The 20,309-nt window shown below is 42.3% G+C and overlaps 1 protein-coding gene across 3 annotated transcripts in view; it reads right to left on the reverse strand.

Moving 5' to 3' along the window:
• Window positions 1-20,309, reverse strand: part of FRMPD4 (FERM and PDZ domain containing 4) — a 618,455-nt gene that overhangs the window by 436,549 nt on the left and 161,597 nt on the right. For 2 of the 3 annotated variants that reach the window (XM_081125792.1, XM_081125793.1), the window contains exon 1: window positions 6,796-6,926. The exons of the other annotated variant lie outside the window; for it this stretch is intronic. In XM_081125792.1, coding sequence (XP_080981918.1) covers window positions 6,796-6,836 — 41 coding nt within the window. In that variant the 5' untranslated portion in view covers window positions 6,837-6,926. Of the gene's footprint in view, window positions 1-6,795; window positions 6,927-20,309 lie in introns of those variants that run through there. 3 annotated transcript variants of the gene reach the window in all.

The raw sequence follows: 20,309 nt of genomic DNA on the forward strand, positions 1-20,309 counted from the left end.
AGCCTCGAATGAGCCAGATGGCTCCACGCTCTCCACCGCAGCAGTCTTTGACCAGGGAAATAATCATGCCACTTAAATACTGTGTATACACCCCTTCCTACACTCACTGAGCAAGTGTAACATTAATTTTATGCACACTGGTATACTGTTTGCTTTAAAGCTCATGTTTGTCAGATAATTATCATGTTCATATTTTCAAATTAAGCAAATCTCACAGAATTTATGAAATATATGAAAAACAACCAAGATAAAAATTAAAAGCCTATAGTAAATTATAATTGTAGGAAAATTGCTTTTCCTTTTCAGACTTGAGAAACATTTCTTTCATAAAAATGATAATATTTTCCTATCATTCATAAAGGGCTTGCTAAAATAAAAACTTGCTGACATTTTTAAAAACCCATTAGAGCATAATCATAATTTTGCTTGTTGAGCTTATAGCAGTAAAGCCCAGATTGCTTAGAAGTCCAAGTTGATTCTTCTTAACCATCAATTACAGAAAAAGAAAACATGCTTCAAATGTCAAAACAGAAATAAAAGTTTATTCTCTGAGACCTAGTCCAAGAGCAAGCCATTTACTTTTAACTTGTGTAGTCCTAAATTGCTGAACATAATTGTTCAGCTAAACAAATAATGACCATTTATCCACAAGAAGTATTAGAATGGGTTGTTTATGATTTTAGTCACTATTTAGTATAGAATATTTATCGTATGCCAAATGCTGTAAACCATACTTGAAAATATATTTCTAAAAGAAGAGTTCAGGCAGGAAACCCTTCTCATTTCTTTGCCAGGAAAAAATGGGAATGTTAACTTTGTTATCTAAACGAAGGCTTAGATTTCTTCAAGATAATTTTCACAGCTTAAGTACATAATGACCTAAACTGCTCCGAAGCAAGGTAACATTCTTTTCCTATGCTTTTGCTAGGAAGATCTAAAGGTAGTATATAGTTTTTCATTACAATGCTCTTAGTCAAATCATATGAAAGTTGGGTTAAACTCAACTCCAAATTAATACAGCCTCTGCCTACAACTAATTCCACTTATCTAGTTTTTTTCCATTTGGAAAATGATTAATGAAGGTCATCAGCCATTAGGACCAGGAGGCTCAAGTGTACTGTAAGGAAATACCAGGCATTCTCCTTCAGACTTATCAGTTCTCCAGCACACGTCGGTTGAGGCTATACAAGTATTATTGCCTATTCTTTTTCCATCCATGTTGTAAACTAGAAGTTTAAAGGCCTATGGAAGACAAGCATCACTCTAACAAGTAGCTCTTTAGCCCCCAAAAGCCACTCCACCTTAGTGACCAAAAAACAAGCATGCAAAATTGTCCCCAGTGCAACAGACACAGTAGGGCAATATGTTCACTGTTATGTTGACAAAGTTTCTCTCCTTAACCAAACTCTAGCCAGGCCCCTCTAAGCCCTTTCTCGACTCAACCTTATAGGCCTCAACCCTGGCCTATAAAGACTTAATCAAACACTTAGTTTCTTTTCTTTTGAAAAATATTTTGTATTGATTTTTAAAGAGAGAGGAAAGGAGAGGGAGAGAGAGAAACATCGATGTGAGAATGAAACATCAGTTGGCTGACTCCTGCACGCCCCCTACCGGAGATCAAGGCAACAACCCAGGCCCCGAGCCTGCAACCCAGCCGCATGCCCTGATGGGTAATCAAACCTGCAACCTTTTGGTGCACAGGACAGTGCCCAACCAACTGCGCCACACCAGCCAGGGCAACACTTCGTTTCTAACAATTCTAGGGCACATCCCTAGAATGGCTCCAGCCCCCTTAACATGCCTGCCTGAGAAAAGTCAAGGCTGCCAAAGGAATTTACCATTTGTTCCAGCCAACACCTGAAGATAGGGCCCCTGTCTCCCAGCCCCTGTGGGAGGGGAGGAGCCTAACTTGGGTAAGTGCCAGTTAACAAACCCAGATGGGTTTTGCATGCACCAAATTTCCCCTTCTCACTTTTTGTAATTATTCACTTCTCTGCCTCTACTGTGTCCCCAGCTGACCACATTCCCTATTCATTTTCCCTTTCAAATACCTAGCCACCTCTGCACAACTGGAAGTTGTGTTGATTTTACACTGGCCTCTTCTCCCTATTGCAATAGTCTATTACTGATTAAAATCTGTCCTTGCCACTTTAACTAGTGTCTAGCTTTGTTGATCTTTGACACTGTATTTGGTTATACTTGTTCCCACACACATGTGCTGGTTAAGTAAAGAAGAGAAAATAGGAAAAGGCATTGTTTAACTCAGGGGTTGGTAAACTGTTTCTGTGAAGAACAGATAGTATGTCAGACTTGGCAGGCCATGAGGTCTCTGTACATCTACTCAACTTTGCTGTTGTGGAGCAAATGTAGCCACAGACAATACTCAAATGCATGAGCATACCTATGTTCCAGTAAAACTTCATGGCCACTGGCATTTGAATTCCATATTATTTTTGTTTTAATTTTTGGAACCATTTAAAAATTTACACAACATAAAATTTAAACCGTTCTTAGCTCACAGGCTATACCAAAACTCAGTAAGCCAGATTTGGGCCATAGGCCATAGTTTGCCAATCCCTGGTTTGACCTATTTATAATTTTCTTTCCTTGCTTTGATTAGCTTTCAAAGTTAAAGATCGCTTCATGGTAAGATTGGTAGATTTCAGGACTGTATTTCTCAACAACTCAAAAAATGCTCTCAACTTTCTCATTGAGCCAAGTATGAAATCAGTGATTTTTAAGTCCATTCCTTAAAGATAAATTTCTGTTTCACCAATAATGTATATTCTCTCACAGCTAATCTTCCATGGTAAACTCCAAATGGAATAATAAAGTAATCAAGTTGAACTCTGTGTGTGTGTGCGTGTGTGTGTGTGTGTAAAGAGAGAATGACTAGCTGGAAGGGCCATAAATAGAAAGTGAAAATTTCCAGGTTATGCTTTTAGAATATAAGTAACTTTCACTGCAGCTGACAATCTAAATCAAATTCTGAGAGCAGAAAGCTGAAATTCACGAGAGAGAGAGAGAGAGAGAGAGAGAAAGAGAGAGAGAGATGCTTGAAATGGTACATAGCCTACACTAGAAATCTTTCGCCTGAAAGTGCTATCGACTAGACTCACAGCTGCAAACTAGCAACCCCTGGGCAACTAGAGTTAAATATTCCTAAAGCAGAAATCTAGTTCTGTTATGAAACTGTTCATCATTTCACCTCCTGACAGCCAGGAGAATCAGCGGAAGTCAGAAAGGACTGAGTTGATGAGCAAGGAGCATTGTTCATAAAATTCAAACCCAGAGTCGTGGGGAGTTTTTCACTGCTAGCCTCCTGAGCTCACTATTATCAGCAACATGAAGGCAATTACTCGGGTAAAAAGAGATGGGAAAATCTGACCTTGTGCATTACTACTTTAACTTCCCTTTTCCCTAGGAAATATTCAACTCTGAATAAGGTGAAGGTAAAAAATAGAAGTTTAGGGGTCTCTAAATAGATTTTACATAAAAATATGAGGACACTAGAAATACATATTTTTTTATTCTCTCTCAAATGTATAATACTTACAATGAAACAAGCACTTTTTATTACAGATATTAGTGACTGCTATGTTCCACAAAATAACCCATACAACTACAAGACAGGGTAATGTAAAGCAAGTCCCAAATTTATCCCTTAGCACAAGAAATTATCTTCATATTAATAATTGGGACCCAATCATCTCAAAGTGTTTGACTTTTTGCTTAAATAAAAGAAATGAAGTCATGCTATTTGATCCACGAACACACTGCTCAGTTTAATAACACTCCTATGAGTTTGGGGTTTCAAATCACTTCCCTTAGGCAAAGGGGCATAATCATATGTTTTTCTACTGAGCTGGAATCTTCTAAAAACACTTCAAAGAGTGCATCTGCGTTACAAACAAAATAATCGATACAAAGAAGAGCACCAATAAAAATATCTGCTTATTTTAATACTATTCCAGGCTTATAAGGCAATCATCTGTGATGCTCTCATCTACAAGGATGGCAAATGATATATAACTGTTACCAAGGAAACAATGAAGTAAAAGTACATGTAAACTATTAAGCAGTTTAATAAGAAAATTAAAAGAACAAGAAATAAACATCTCCCAATAGATTCATGACACATTGCACCACCACGATGGATGCAATCAACTGTCACAACTCAAAAAGATGATGTAAAGGGTCACAACTTCCCAGCTATTCCAATGCTTGGCAGCATTTTTTAAAATGTGGATGGTAAGATGGTACTGGGTTCTTGAGGGGCAATTTGAATTCTAAATTTTCACATGATTAAAAGGGCATAGATTCTAGGAGTAAATGCTCAAATGTAGGTCCTTTTAAAAGTTAAAATATGCTGCTTATTAATTCCAGTGTGAATTAATATTTTCTTGGAATTCTCTGTCATTACTACTGTCTTTCCTCAAGGCAGGACATTCAGCAAATATCAGGTATGCTTTCTACAAGCAAATGCTTTCTGAATTAACATTTAGAAACTCAAGTTCTTGGGAATCAAAGGGAAGGCTAGGGCCTGGGATAACTGTGTGTGTTCATCTCTAAGCCATGAGAATTTTAAGCACTCAAGTAACTACATTGATCAAAGCTAAATCCTTTAGGAAGATTATCCATTCTGAAATCAGGAAAATCCGGCAGGGTAAGCACTTTTATACTTCACCTTTGAGAAAAGAACTTCATTTCTGTAACAGTGTTTAAATCTCACACACAAGACTATTCCTTCAAGGGCTGAAGCAAGCAGCTGCAGACATGTGTTTCTGCATGCTGATGACCCTCTATTTCAGCTTGGGGACCATCGCTGAGTTCACATTTAGCAAGAAAAGGAATATTCTTATGGTAGGAAGATTCTTTAATCGGCACATAAGTTCAGAACATGTGCAGCTTCTCGCTTTAGAATAAACACTCTACCAGCATCACATTAAGGACAGAAAGTGAAATTCACACTCATTTACTAAATTTTAACCTCTCTTTAAAATAAGACACTAATCCCCCACAGCCTGGCTTGGGTTTTGCAAAAACTCAGATTTGTGATATGAAAAACATCTTTTCACTGACACACAGCTCTGTCCTCTCCCAAGCTCCAGAGTTTAAGGACTAAATCTAGGCTCTAGATGTTTTGTTAATCTTATCATTTTTATCAGTAGAGGCCACCGAAATCAAACTTGGTTACTTTAAAACAGACTATTGGTTGAACTTCTCCCACGGCAATAGCTCTGTCCATCACGCAGATGGCACCAGGCAACCGCTAAACTGTTGCTCACAGCTGTTTCCCATCCCTGGTTCATGATTTGACAGCTGCTTTTAAATCAACAATAGGCAGAAACATGCACAAAGTTAATAGAGGTGTGAAGCCATGGCCCTCTGTGACATTGGCATGAAACCAATCTGCCACGCTACAATCACCTTCGCCTTGACATGGGCCTTCTGATCTGCAGGGCAACACCTCTTCATGGACTGCTCCAAGACAGACACATTTACCCATCAATTGTATACCTCACGTCCACCCAGACTAACTTATACTGGGGCCCTTTCCCTGGGAAATCTGCTTGTGATATTAAGACTGACCTCTGTGAGTAGAGCACTAAGGTGGAGATAGGCGAGAAGAACAAATAAAAACCTGTGGATGTTGGAGAGGCACATCTGAATGGCATGTTCAAACTGAATTTTTCTGAAATGGCCCAAGGATAATTTAGCAAAGAGAAGTCAACATACATTTCCCACTCGGGCTATATGAGGCTGTTCATTCTTGCCTGATGAAATTAACATGTCCCACCCCGACACTAAGGAATGGAGAAAACCTAGAATTATTCTCACCTGACTGCAAGCAAGTCTAAACTGTGTCCTAGAAAACCCCTACTGCCTACTTCCTAAGGCTGTGGTGGTAACTGTTATAAAGAGTCCCCAGGGCAGAGGTCCAGTCCTTGCAGACCCCTGGGCAGAGAAAGCGGGGCATGGTCTTCTAAGACTTCTCAGGCTAGCTCCGTCCCAGTTAACACCATACTACAAAAAGCACAGACCCACGTCTTGGGTTTCCATGAAGACTTTGGAAGCTAAGCAGGTCAGAAGATTGCTCTAACCATGTGGTACCTAGGTAGCCAAAAAGTGGACATGTTGTTCCCCTATCACCACTGCCTGAGAAATGGGCTTGAAGTGCCGATTTTCCTTTCCTTTCAACAACATGGCCACTTGGAAGCCAATTTCTAAATCTTTCAAGGCTTCGGACTACATAGTTACCCAAAGAAAGGCTAAAGGTCTTTGTCTTCTGTCCCCTTGAATTCAGCATCTAGGTCACTGCTGGGAACAACTGGTCCACCTACAAGCTGAGTTTTACAGGGTGTGGAGGTCTAATTTAGCGGTGGGGGAGGGGGCCACTTTTGCTCACTGCTGCTTGGAAGGACGTACCCAAGCTCTAAGGACTTCTGGCTTTCCCCGGCAGTAGCAATTACAACCATCTTCTCTTAGCCCTGAATCATACACATAACCCCGAGCACCCCCGGGTCTTCTCCTGTGGGAAACAAACTGTAGTGAATATGGCTGTGTGCATGAGGGCGTGTGTGTTTCTGTGTGGTCTACACCCGTGGACACACAAGCCCCACCAGACAGTGAGAAATAAGTTGAACGCAGCAGCCCCTGGCCACCCGGTTTCAGTCGCATCTTAAGCCCATCAGCTCTCTCCAGCGTTTGCGTCTCCCCCAGACTCCTGAAAATAAAGCACCAAGTTGCCCTCGGAGGCGGCCCTGGGTGCAAATGAACCGGCGCAGCCCCTACCTCGAGAGCTTTGCAATCTTTACAAAGCTGAAGACATCCATGCAGGCGGCTCCGACGCCCCGTCTCACGCCAGCAAAGGCAGCCTCCGCAGCCCCATGGCCGGCCGGGACCTCAGCGCGCCCCTGGGCTGGAGCGGCGGCGGCGGCGGCGGCGGCGGGCGGCGGCCCCGGGGAGCCCGCACCTGGACGCGGCGACTGCTACCCCCCTCCGGCCGCGAGCTGCGTGTGCATCCCGAGCAGGACCGCGGATGGGCGCCCGTGCGGGAAAACTCAATTGAGAGGGAGGCGGGCGGGCTGCGAGGGGCGGGGAGAGCGGGCCGGGCGGTGCGCTCCGCGCGGAGCCCCGGCCGGGGAGCCGCCGGGCGTCTGGGGAGGCCCGCGCCGGGGACGCCGTGCCCGCTGCCCCGCGCCCGGAGCGCGGACCGAGCCGGCAGCCTGCCGGCCAGCCTGGCGCACACGCGCACCCCTCCCGGCACTGCAGCTGCCTCCCTGCCTCCTTCCTCGGGCACCGGCCCTGCTCCTCTCCCCACCCCCACCCGCGGAAGGGGTGGAGGGTTGTTGCTCTCCTGTCACCCGCTGTGTGTGCTTCCAGATCTGAAAGGTGGGATCTAACGGTGCCGGGCACACCCGGGACGTGAACGCTACCCCCACCCTCCCCAAACCAAAGCAGAGCCAAACAACCGCAGGTTGCCCAAAGCCTTGTCTTGTGTCATAAACAAAACTAGCGACGGGAAGGGGCAGAGATGACCGAGGCCGGACCGACTGTCAAGGGGAAGTGGAGGGAGATGCCCAGCGCAGTGGGCTCGAATTGGAGAGCGAAGAGTTCCCAGTGTCGCCGTCGTCCCCCCACCCCCACCCACCGCACACCCCGAACCGCTGGAGCGAGACGTGACAGCTGGGCTGCTGGGAACGTGCGCCTTTGGACCGCAGCACCGGGGGAGCGTCGGGGAAATAAGAACCGGAGGCATTTGGGGGTGGGGGACACACAGCTGCTTCCTACCAGAGGGGCACAGAGACCAGGACCCTGAGAGCCACTGGCGCGGAGGCTAATTTGAACGGGGCTCAGAATGTAAAGGAGAAGGGATGAAATGGGGACCCGGCAGGCAGCGCTAGCGGCTTTCTCAAATTGATCAGCGTGAAGAAGGAAAACAACAAAACCTTGCTCGAAAAACAAAAACACAGAAACATAAATACTCACCTTAGGCAGAGTAAACTCCAAGTTGCAGCCATTTAGAACTCCTAGCCTTCTCTTTTACATAATTATCTAGGATAATCACCCCTCTTCATTAACTCAGTTCTGTCTCCCCGGGGCTCGGGCTTCTCCGAGCCCTTTTTCTTGCTCTTTCTCTTAGAGTCTCAAGGCCTCTTCTCCAAAATCCTTTAAAATCTCTCCCCAGGCTCTCTGAAGGTCAGATGGCTACACAAAGTATGTGTTCTCCCACCCAGAAGCGTCCACCTGATGGCAGGGCCACCGCAAAGAAAAGATGCCACCCCCGAAATGTTGGAGGATCTGGCCAGTGCGCTTCTAGCTCTCAGAGGGGATTAGGAAAAAGGAAATAGGTTTAAAGTTCCCAGACTAGTGATCCTATCCTTGTCTGTTGCTGTATTTAAAGTCTTCAGTACTCCAGCCTACCACTTCCACTTTTTTTTAAGGCATTTCTTTCAAAAACTAAAAATAAAATCAGTAGCAATTCGAAAAATCTAAATTATTTGAAACTCAGGCAAAAATTGCATTATGTAAAAAATAAATAGAATCCATTTTCCTTTCACTTCTTATAGACAGAATCCTTTAATTTCATGTACAGGGTTACTACTCATGATCACAAAAGGAGAGAGAGAACTTGGCTTTTGAACCCCCTATTGTTTGTGAAAAATAATTATAGTTTGGGTCTGCACTGTGCTTCATAATTTTAAAAGCACTTTGCATTTGAGTCTCATAGCAACCCTGTCATATAAGTAAGGCAACATGATTAAAAAAGAAAATTATTTTATTTTTATGCCACAATCTATTCTCAATGTACAAGATAAAGAGATGCATTTTTTAAATGGGTCAGATTAAGTTGCTTGTCCTATCCAAACTCTGTAGAAGCTCTCCATTCTTGCTGAAGCCAAAGTTGCACTCCTACAATCGCGAACAAAGCCCTAGATGCCTGCCCCTTGATTTCCCTGACCCCATTTATTATTCGCCACATCCCTCCCACCACCGGGCTTTCTAGGCCCCAGCAACACTGGACTCCTTGCTAAACTCTGCAACTGTCTTCCCAGCTTGGCTCTTTGCAATGGTTGTTCCCTCATCCTGGAATGCTCTTCCCTCAGACATGGCAAGCTCCTTTACCTAAAGTCTTTGCATAAATATCACTTCCAAAAAGCCATCTCTGAAAGATCTGTTTAAAATTTCAAGGCCCCCACACTCTGGACTCTAAGGTCCCATTAACTGTTTTTTGGTGTGTGTTTTTTCCTTGATTCATAGCACTTATCACCAACTAATGCATTACACAATTTATTTTTATGTCTATGGTTTCTTGTTTCTTGTCTGATTCTTTTGCTGGAATAAAAGCACCACAAGGGCAGGGATGCTTTTGGTTTTCTTTTGTTTTTCACTGGTGGATCCCAACTGGCTATCTAGAATAGTTCTGTAAATGTGGAAGTAACTTAATAAATATTTGTTGAATGAATGGAGGTTATGCTCATTAGATTCACAGCCAAACACTGGCCAAGCATCCCCAGCGGGTACTGCGCCCTCTCTGACCTCATTGCTGATTTTTGTCCATCTCCCCACCACTCCTCCTTTGGACTAATGACGGCAATGAAGACCCTCTCATAGTCTCCAGTTATTATTCACCTTTACCATTTCTACCTTTCCCCTTCATCTCTTTGTCAACATCTGGCAGCAGAAGACCAGTTCTTGATGGGAAAAAAGGGAAAAGCAATGTCTTTGAAGAAAGTGTTTTGAAAAAGTGCTTTCTTCTGAGAATAGAACAGTTGGGATGCCCTTTTTAAAAAGGTAACTTGATTATTAAGAATTATTCCAGATACTAAATAGTTATTCAATAGTGAAAGTGACAGGAAATAAACATTATGTTTATTTGTAGAGAGACAGCTTCCCTTCAAGACATCTGGTCTACCTGGAACAGTTTGCTGTTGGGCTTCAATTTGTGCCAATTTGTGCACTACAGTTATAAATGGTACAGATGCTGACTCTCCACAGCCTAAGAGCCAACAGGGAAAACAACTGGCTTCTCCAGGTCTTCTTCATACTCCTCTGATATATTATCTAGTATGTTTTCTAATGGATTGATATCTTATTCTAAAGCGAAGACATTCTCCCCATCCTCCTTTGTCTTTTATTAACGTAAAAATGAAAGAATCTCTTCCCTTAAAACATGCAAACACATCTAGTTTATACCTTTAAGCCCTCTTGGCAGAAAGGCAAGGATTTGAGTAGCTGGTTTCTCCGCTCGGTCCCTGTTTGTGCCAGGTGTGTGCAACAGAGACTGGAATAGGTTTCTTTGTCTGGTATGAAATAGAGCTGCCTAAAACAAACAAAATCCAATGAGTGGCATTTGAGTAGATGCATGATTTTCTGAGGGTTCATCTTCAGCCTGGATAATTTCTAAGGCCCCTTCTAGATCTCATAGAGATTTATTCATTGGAAACTGTATTACCCAGTCTTGAGAATCTAGTTAATTTGCTTTACTTTAATCCAAGTGACATTTTGTCATTTGTGAAAGCCAAACACACTTGCAAACACCATTGGATATATTCATGAATAAGAGACTCAAAGTCATCAGCTCCAGAGCAAGTCATTTAACTTATCTGAGACTCAGTTTCCCCACCTATAAAATGTAAATGCAATACACCTGTAGCTAATCGAGAATGCCGCCACGTGCACGTAAATTGAGGCACGTGGATATTAACTCCTGAAGGATTTCCACACCTGTCTTGAGCTTTGGCAGTACTGTTAGGAAAGGTTGCAGCCTCTAAGATCACTACTTTGAAGCTGAAAACATTTACATTGATTGATCAGAGGAGGATGTTTTGCCTAAAAATCAATCTCCTTATTGCCTGGGTAGTCACCAAAGCCCTAAGCAATAGTATCCTTTATGCTCTGTGGGCTTCTCAGGGGAAAGAGGAAGGAATTTCTTCATTACTAGTAAGGCTTTATCTCAAGCTGGTGTGAGGAATCTTCTCTTGGGTCAGATGTTCCACACAGGATGGCAGCTTAGGGGTTTTGTTTGGTTGGTTGGTTGGTCGGTTTTTTACTGCAAATTACAGTAGACGGAGCCCCATGAATTTATCAGATGGACTGTAGCATCTTGACCATCTGGTCACAGTCTTAAAAACATGGGGGTGGCAAAATTGGATTTATATTTTGAATGACCATTCTTGGGGGAAGTGAACGAAGGGCAGGATATGTTTTGAACAGGATTTGTGAGAGCAGAGGAAAGAGGAAGCAAGGACATTTCATTGATTAATGCTATTTTAAGCCCTGGCCAGTAAAGCTCAGTTGGTTGGAGCATTGTCCTATGCACCAAAGGTTTGAGGGTTCAATTCCTGGTCAGGGCACATAACCAGGTTATGGGTTCAGTCCCCAGTTGGGGTGCATCTGGGAAGCAACTGACCAATGTATTTCTCTCACATTGATGTCTGTCTCTCTCTCTTTCTCTTTCCCTCCCTCTCCCTTCCTTTCTCTCTAGAATCAATGAAAAGCATATCCTCAGGTGAGGGTTCAAAAAATATAATAACAATAATAAATAAAATAAAAATACCCTGATTATCTTCACCAGGTATTAAACATAGTAAATCCAGAGGGTCTTTGCTGGCTCTGTGCTCATATACTCTACCTTCCCTCCTGTTCCCCTCAAATAACTCTCATGCTCTGGAGGCTGACCCTCCTGATGTGTGGTCCTCACCTCTTTTACCTGCTCAAGGCCCTCACTCCAGCACTTACCTTCTCTTTTTCCTACACCATCATTTTTTCCTGAATGACTGGATCATTCCATGTGTATTTTTTAAAAATTTCTTAATGCCAACCCCCATTTCCCTTCAACTAAGTCTCGTTTATCTGCTTGTCTTCATAGCAAAATTTCCCCCCAAAGCTTCTCTATTGTGTATCTTGAATGTACTCACTCCATCCAGGATTTCCCTTATTTTTAATTCTCACCCGAGGATATGTTTTATTGAACTTAGAGAGAGGAAGGAAGAAGGGGGGAGGTAGAGAGAGACATCGATGTAAGAGAAACATTGATTGGTTGCCTCCTGCATGCACCCCAACCCGGGATCAAAACCACAAGCTAGGCATACACCCTGATTGGGGGGAATTTGAACCCATTACCTTTTGGTATATGTGACAATGCTCCAACCAATTGGGCTACACTGGCCAGGGTGGGACAATGGGATTTTTGAGAATTTAGGTAAAGAAGACTAATAGAAGTAGTAAAGGAAGACTTATTTTTCTTTCCTTCCTTCCTTCTTCCTTTCCTTCCTTTATTTAATTTTTTAATTTTTACTTTCTATGCATGTCTTAGTATTTTACAGGGGTGGGAGTGGGACTAGAGGTTAGAAGGCAAGACAAGCTGGTTTTAAAGGTAATATTTTTATTAGTATTAAATAAGGAGGTGAATCATGCTACTCATTTGTAAGTTTTCATTTTTCTAAATGCTTTTATTCCATTAGTCCTTGAAATAGCCATGTAAATTAGACAGGAAAGTTATTACTATTCCATTTTAGCAATGACAAAAAGGTGAGACCAAAAATGCACCAATTAATGACAATAATTTCTGCAGAGTATGAGGATTATTATATCATGGAATGCATTGATTTCTGGAGATGAGTCTAGCATCAGAAGGGGAATTTTAAATAATGATTTGTGGAATAAAAATCTCTCAGGCTCTACCAATATAACTCAATTTTTCTCTCTCATATTTGATTATCTTAAAGGAGACTCAAAAGTTAAAGATGCTATAGGGGGCATTAGAAAGAACAACAGAGAAGGCACTAGGGTTTCTCAGTCCCACCCCCAAACCTGTAAGTATAAGTAACCCTTGAGATACCACTGAACTTTCCTCATCTGCAAGCTTCGTGGGTTAAAATGAAGTTTCAGTGTTCCCATTCCCCTGCCCCCGTGCAATGCAGGCATCCAAGTGAATCTCCTAAAGGAAGATCCCATCGACTTTGGTAACCCGGTAATCCAGATAAAATACCCGCGCCACCATGTTCATTGCAGCATGGTTTGCAATAGCCAAGGCACGGAAAGAACCACAGTGTCTGCCTGTGGATGGGTGAAGAAGATTCTGTGTATACACGATGGGATATCCCTCAGCCGCCAGGGGGAGGAAACCCTGCAGACGGAGGCAACGTGGAAGGACCTTGAGGGCATTGTGCCAAGTGAAGTAAGTCACACAGGGAAGCAAGAGCTGTGTGATTATCATTTATATGTGCAATCTAAGAAATATACAGCCCGGCCCGGCGTCGCTCAGCGGCTGAGCTCGGCCTAGGATCCGGGCGATCGGGGTTCGGTTCCCGGTCAGGGCACACACCCGGGTTGCGGGCTGCAGCCAATCAATGACTCTCATCACTGATGTTTCTCTCTCTCTCTCCCTCTCCTTTCCTCTCTCTGAGATCAATAAAGACATATTTTTAAAAAATAAAAAATAAAATAAAATAAATAAAATAAAATAAAATAAAAAATATATAAAACAAACTCAGATACAGAGAACAGATTAGTGATTTTCAGAGTCAGGGGGTAAAATAGGTGAAGGCGGTGAAAGATACCAACTTCCAGTTATGAGATAAATAAACCCTGGGGCTGTAATGTACAGCATGAGTATAACTACCAATACTGTATTCCATATTTGAAAGTTGCTAAGGGAATAGATCTTAAAAGTTCTTATCATACACATACACAAAATTTGTAACTAAGTGTGGTGATGCATATTAACTAAACTTACTGTCATAATCGTTTTACAAAATATATCAAATCATTGTTATACACCTAAAACTAATACAATGTTATATGTCAATTTTATCTCAATTTAAAAACTAAAAAAAAATTTTAAAGAAGGCTAGATCCTTGTATGGGAGCAAATTCAAGTTCAGAAACTGTTACCAATCAATTATATCCATAAAATAGAAAGTTATTAGCTCATCCTCCTATAAGCTGAACTATAGTCGAGGTTAAGAACCACATCCACACAGGTACTTTCCACTAGGCTGTACTAAGCCACCTACTTGGTTTAGATCTTTATCCCTCCTCTTTCTCACCCATTTTGCTCGGGCATATACCAAAAGCCTGTCAATGTAAGAAGGAGTCTAATTACTGTTTTCCCGCTGAATCTCCTCTTGTCTGATAAAGTAAGGAAAGAAAAGGGGGAAGAAGTCATTTAAAAAATCCTGCTGGTGTATAATTTTCAAAATATGAATTCTTACTGTGACATACCCTGTAAAAGTATTTTTAATTCTTATGCAACATTGTATAAAAATAAAACCATAAAGGGTCACATTCATCCTAGACATATTTTCATATTTCAGAATCATTTTAAACCTCTCAGATCTATACTCACTCTTGCATCTTAGCCCCTGATGAGACAAAACAAATTAATACATGAATGAGAGTTCAAAACTCTGAAATGACCATTCTTAACTCAGCTATTTTTGTACATACATCTTCCTTAAAGTTCACCCTCCATAATACTCATTAGGACGGGAGCACTTTATCCATCAGGCAGAAGTGCTGCTGTTCAAAGTGATTTCATTAATTATTTTATTTATTAATTCTTTCCATCTAATATATACTAGGCACAGTAGAGAGGAAATCAATATGAACAACGCTTGATTCCTGTCATCCAGGGCTGTAGCAGACACTTTACTCAACAGGCATGATCTCTCTTTTCATGTGGAAATGACTTCCTTTTCTTTTTTAAAAATATTTTACTCATTTTTAGGGAGAAAAGGGAAAGGGAGAGGGGGGGAGAGGGAGGGAGGGAGAGAGAGAGAGAGAGAGAAACATTGATTTGTTTTTCCACTTATTTATGCATTCATTGGTTAATTCTTGAATATGCCCTGACCAGTGATCAAACCCACAACCTTGGACAATGCTCTAACCATTTGAGCTACCCAGCCAGGGCCAAAATGAGTCCCTTTTCAAGGCCACTTGGGGGCCCACCTCCAATCTAACACTGCGCCCGGACCTGCTTCCCGTTTCCAAAGGAGGCCATGAAATGTGAACGGTGGCTAGCAGCAGTCGGGTGCAGCCTCCCCAGCTGGCTGCCCGGGAGCCCCTGCAGTGTGCTGGGCAGCTGTGCGGAGAGGGCACGCGGGGGGGCAGCACATCTTCCCAGGCGACGGGTGCTCGGTTAAACTGGGATTCTATTATTTCGGCCTTGGGAAGGACTAGGCACTTTTTCGAACTAACCAGTCAATTCCCAGCCCTTCCCGGCTTCCGCTGGCTCATCCCCCGAACCAACCCATTCCCTGGATCCCCGGTTCTGCGTCCCTTAGCCAACCCCACCCTTTTCTCAGGCTGGGCTCTGCCCCTCACGGCTACCACCTTAGTTCCTGCTGCACGCGCCTTAGTACAAGCACTTCCCTCTGTGCCATCTTGGCTTCTGCTGGGCATGTGCCCAGCAGGGGAACTGCCCTTTCATTATTTGTTCCTTCCTCCATGGTCTGGGTGGATAGACCCGTCATGATCCTTCTTGCCCGCTTCGGGGATTAGGTCCTGAGGGAGGGCGGTGTGACAATACCATGGGGGGTCTGAAGCTGTAGCTTCCTAATGAAGCAGCCTTTTTGTCCTCTTCAGCTCCCTAGTTTATTATGCTTAATAATGTCTGAGTCCCTTCCTTTATTCATATCTGGCTATATACGCTAACATATTCACTCAGAGGGCTTGTTTTTGAGCCATTGGTACAGTTTGCATGTGATGTGGACGTCTCCCACCCTTCCTGGATTCACCACCAAAATTTCAGACCTATCATTAGCTGTGTGCCCAGCTTTGTGAGATGCAAATCAACCTCTCAAACATTATCCTACAGAACAGCAAGGTGGAGGGAGATCCATAAACCCTATCTTCTTAAAGCACTAGCTTTGTCTCTGATCAGGAAATGTGATCTTCTCCACTCTATAGCTTTTTGATGTTATTGTTGTTACTATTATTATTATTGTGTCATTCATTCTGGCTTTTCTCTGGATCCTCGCCATCTATCAGAAGACAAATGTACTTCTCTATGGTTCTTCCTGTGTCCTGCTGTGTCACTGGCTAGTAACAAGCTGTGGCTAAATTGTCAGACCCCTAATTATGGTACATTCTAATTACAGACATGTTACACGTGCAAGGTATTATTATGAGGCCTATCTGCCATCACCCAGGTGTAATCTGATAAAATGTCATCACAATTGTTAGGGGACTGATATATGGAATGATGTAAATTCTCCCATGCATCCTTGGTCTTGGGAATGCCCTTGGACTTGGGAGTGATCAGCTGAGTAGGCCAAAGTAAAACACTAGGTGAGAGGGGAGAGCTGAGGGGACAGGAGCACGGGGAATGGAAAGAGGCCACTATGGATTCTTCAAGGCCATTCACCCTATTCAATCCTTGCTCTTCTCACTCTGGGAGAACTTTTGTGTTTGTTTGCTTAAGCTTATTAATATTAGAACTCTTGTTCTGAGAGGCTGTCAATGTTAGCAAATAAAAAGTTTGTCTTATGATTGTTCCACTCTGAAGAGCCTAAGAGATGTAAATCTGTTCCTGCAGAGGACGTCACCCTGTCTGGAGGGATGTACTGCATCCATTCCAGAACAGAGCAGGGAAAGACAGCCTCCATCCATCTGACCCCAATGTGCTTGTCAGGAAGGAAGTCTCCAGAAAGAGAGTAGAGGTAGAAAAAGAAAGAAAAGGGAAGCCAGGAAAGGAAAAACTCACAGTTGTCCATCAGAGTCTGAGTGTCAGGATGGAAAGATTCCTCAATTAGAAAAGTCATGTTGGACACCAGCCTCTGGGTTTCCTGTACAGTTGACTCTAGCCAATAATGAGAGTACTTTCTTTCTGCTAACACCCTGGAAAGATTTCCACCTATGGTTTCCTTCCTGTGTTGTAAAACCTAAGGGTTATCCTTCTAACTCCAGATGCCTGATATCTCAGGATGACCAGGATCCAAGAGAATCATCCAGAAAGATAACACAGCCTACATTGGCTCACAAACAAAACCTATGGCCATATCAGAGGGTGTTAACAAAGTGGAGGGGAGCTTTGAAACCTCAGTATGGACTTACTGGAAGAGCTTGCATAGCTTTTTTCAGGTCTGGGGCCCCAAGTACAGTCTCAAGATCAGTGATACGTCATTTGCACCATCACTTAAGACCCCATCTAGGCTCTGACACTACACCTGCTGGTCACTATCTCTCTAGTGAAATGTCGGGGAAAATATTCCAGCTGATTTGCAGGCTGAAAAATTATGCAAAGCAGAAATTAATTGAGCAGTGAGCCTTGGTAGTAGAGAGCACCCACTGATTCATTGATTCACTCATTCTTCCATTCAATAAACTTTCATTGAGTATTTATTGCATGGAAGGCATTGTGTAAGATACTGTGGCTATAAGTGTGAACCAAGCAGATGCAGGTTCTAGCACTTTTATACTACAGGGGGCACCCTGATTTGGAGCTCCACCACCACCACCACCACCCTACATTGTATCAAGCATATTAACTTGCTGACCAGCTATTTCGAGCAGGAACTCACCTGTGTGGTGGGCTACTTTTCCGCTCTTTTAAATTCTACATTGCTTTCAGACCTTAAAATTACTTAAATTAATGTAAACGCAGACACGAGTTATCTCGTGACTGGTCAGCAAGGTGTTAAAATGCACACTCATCATGCATAAAATAGATGTCGTTATAAAATTTTGGAAAGGATTTTCAAAGTATTTATAATTCTGAACTGTATTCTGAATTTAAATTTCACATTGTGATTGTGATTTAAATTCTAATGCAGAGTGGGACAAAAGTAGGTTTATAGTTGTGAGTATGCAAAACAGAGTTTATTCTTGTTTCATTATTTGTAATTATTGTATTATTTTCCATATGAACAATGTAAACCTACTTTGGTCCCACTCTGTATATAGCTCTATAAGAACTTAGTTTTAGTCAACTGGTTACTACATCATAATACCATTCATTTTTCTAGATGGAACGATTCTGGCCTCTGTCAAGAGCAACAGGAGTGTGTTTAAGAATAGTAGCTCCATGTCCATTCCTGAGAATTCCACGGGTGGGTGGGAGAGTAGAGAAGGAAAATACAATCCAAGAATGGACTCTGCTGCCCTGACACAACAGCCTGTTAGATGTGTCTTTTAACCCAACAAATTTAGGGGATAATAACTACACTCCAGGAAACACTGAGGGCAATTTTGCATCTTAGCAGACATCTAGCAATGTCTGGAAACATTTTTTTATTATAACAACTAGGAAGAGGCGTTACTACTGGACTCTAGAGGGTAAAGACCAGGAATGCTTCTCAATATTCTACAATGTACAGGACAGGTCCTAAAACAAAGATTTATCCACCCTTTTGTTAATAGTGTCAAGGTTTGGAAACACTGTTACAGAACAATTTTATACACTAAATAACCATGTGTGTTAAGAAACCCTGTTAGAATCAGAAGCTGGAACTCCAGGACTAGGTGTTCCTCACTCGAGGAATAACATATGGGTCTTTCTTTTCTGCTGAGGTCAGGCAATCATGAGAGTTGCTAAAATGCATCAGACAAATAGTAGGAACCAGGAAGAGGGAAATTGAAAGAAATAAAGCTATGATTCAGTTAGGCTTTCTGGATGTATTCAAGTTACATTGCTGGAAACCTGAGCTGAACCCTAAGGACTAAAGGGGTGGAGGTCCTTAGTCAGTATAAGGGCAGGCCGTCCTTGTACAATTGGGCAGGAGGTACACTGTACAATTTTATAGGGAACCATTCATATTATATTAATCATAGATTTGTATATTTGCTCAGGAAAGTTTCTGGAACATAGCACTGAGTTTTCCTAGAAAAATAAGGTCTTCATGTGCCCTGACTGGGAATTGAACTGGTGACCTCTTAGTTCATGGGACTACACTCGACCAACTGAGCCACACTGGCTAGGGCCATAATAAAATTTTTATAGTTAACTCAACGCTCATAAATACTTATATTTGAGGAACTATGTCCTGAAGCCCTTAAAAAAAAAAGAGAACCTTTCATATTGGGGATATAGTATTATTAGTGGACCTTCTAAAGTGTGAGTTGACCTGTGAGCTCAGACCCTGGCAATATTCCTATAACCTTTGCATTATTTTTTTTAATCTTTATTGTTGAAAGAATTACAGATGTCCTCCTTTTCCCCCATTGACCCCTTCTACCCCACACCCACCCCCAGACCAAGGCCTTCACCACATTATCTTCTGTGTCCAAGGGTTATGCATATATATTCTTTGGTTAATATCTCCCTCCCCTACCCCACCTTTCCTCTGAGATTCATCAGTCTGTTCCATGCTTCTTTGTCACTGGATCTATTTTGCTCATCAGTTTATTTTGTTCTTTAGATTTCACATATAAGTAAGATCACGTGATATTTGTCTTTCTCTGCCTGGGTTTTTTCACTTAGGATAATATTCTCCAGGTCCATCCATGCATTATTTTTTAACCCAAAAACTCTCCAGAGTACTCATGTAATTGTTTGCTCAACTCTCCCCCTTTTCCTTCTGGGCAGCTAAACTTTATTTCCAAGCATCCTTTGCCATTGGGTGTAGCTATATGACTGATTTAGGCCATGAAATATTGGTGGAGATGCTGGCTTGGCCTATAAAACCCTCCTATGTGAAGTTTTCCACTCTCTCTTTCACCATCAATTGGCTGAAGAGAACTCCAAGGGCCTACAAAGGATGAGCCACAAGATGGAAAAACCCTGGGTCTCTGAATGACCACACAGAGGCCTCACCAACCCACATTGCACTAGAGCACAAAGGAACAACATTTATATTAATCTTTTGTAAAGTTTAGGTTGGTGGTTACAGGAGTTAACCTACCCTTTCAAATACATTGCTAAGTGGGAAATTATAGTTATCAAGTCTATAGAGAGAGTAATAAAACACAGTGTTTAATGCCACAGAACCTGGAGCCAGAGTACCTACGTTTGAATGGAATTCCTGCACTATTTAGATGTGATAACTTGGGCAAATGTACTTACATGCATGCCTCAATTTCCTCATGCACAAAATTGGGGTCATAACTATAAGCCCTAAGTGTGTTGTGAGATTTAATACATGTAAATTGCCTAAACTAATGTCTCACACATCATCAGCATCAATAACAGCTATTCTGAAGCTGATATGTGAACACTCTGAGTACACATAAGCTGACAGACTTACAGAGAAGGCTGCTAATGTTACACGACCAGGCACTGTCATCAAGTACAGATCTTGCCCAGGGCTCTTCCTTGAGCCTAAAATGCTATCAACTTCCGACCTTAGACACTCTCCACAGGC

This window comes from Miniopterus schreibersii (genome assembly GCF_964146895.1).
Source record: "Miniopterus schreibersii genome assembly, chromosome: X".
Classification (NCBI taxonomy): domain Eukaryota; kingdom Metazoa; phylum Chordata; class Mammalia; order Chiroptera; family Miniopteridae; genus Miniopterus; species Miniopterus schreibersii.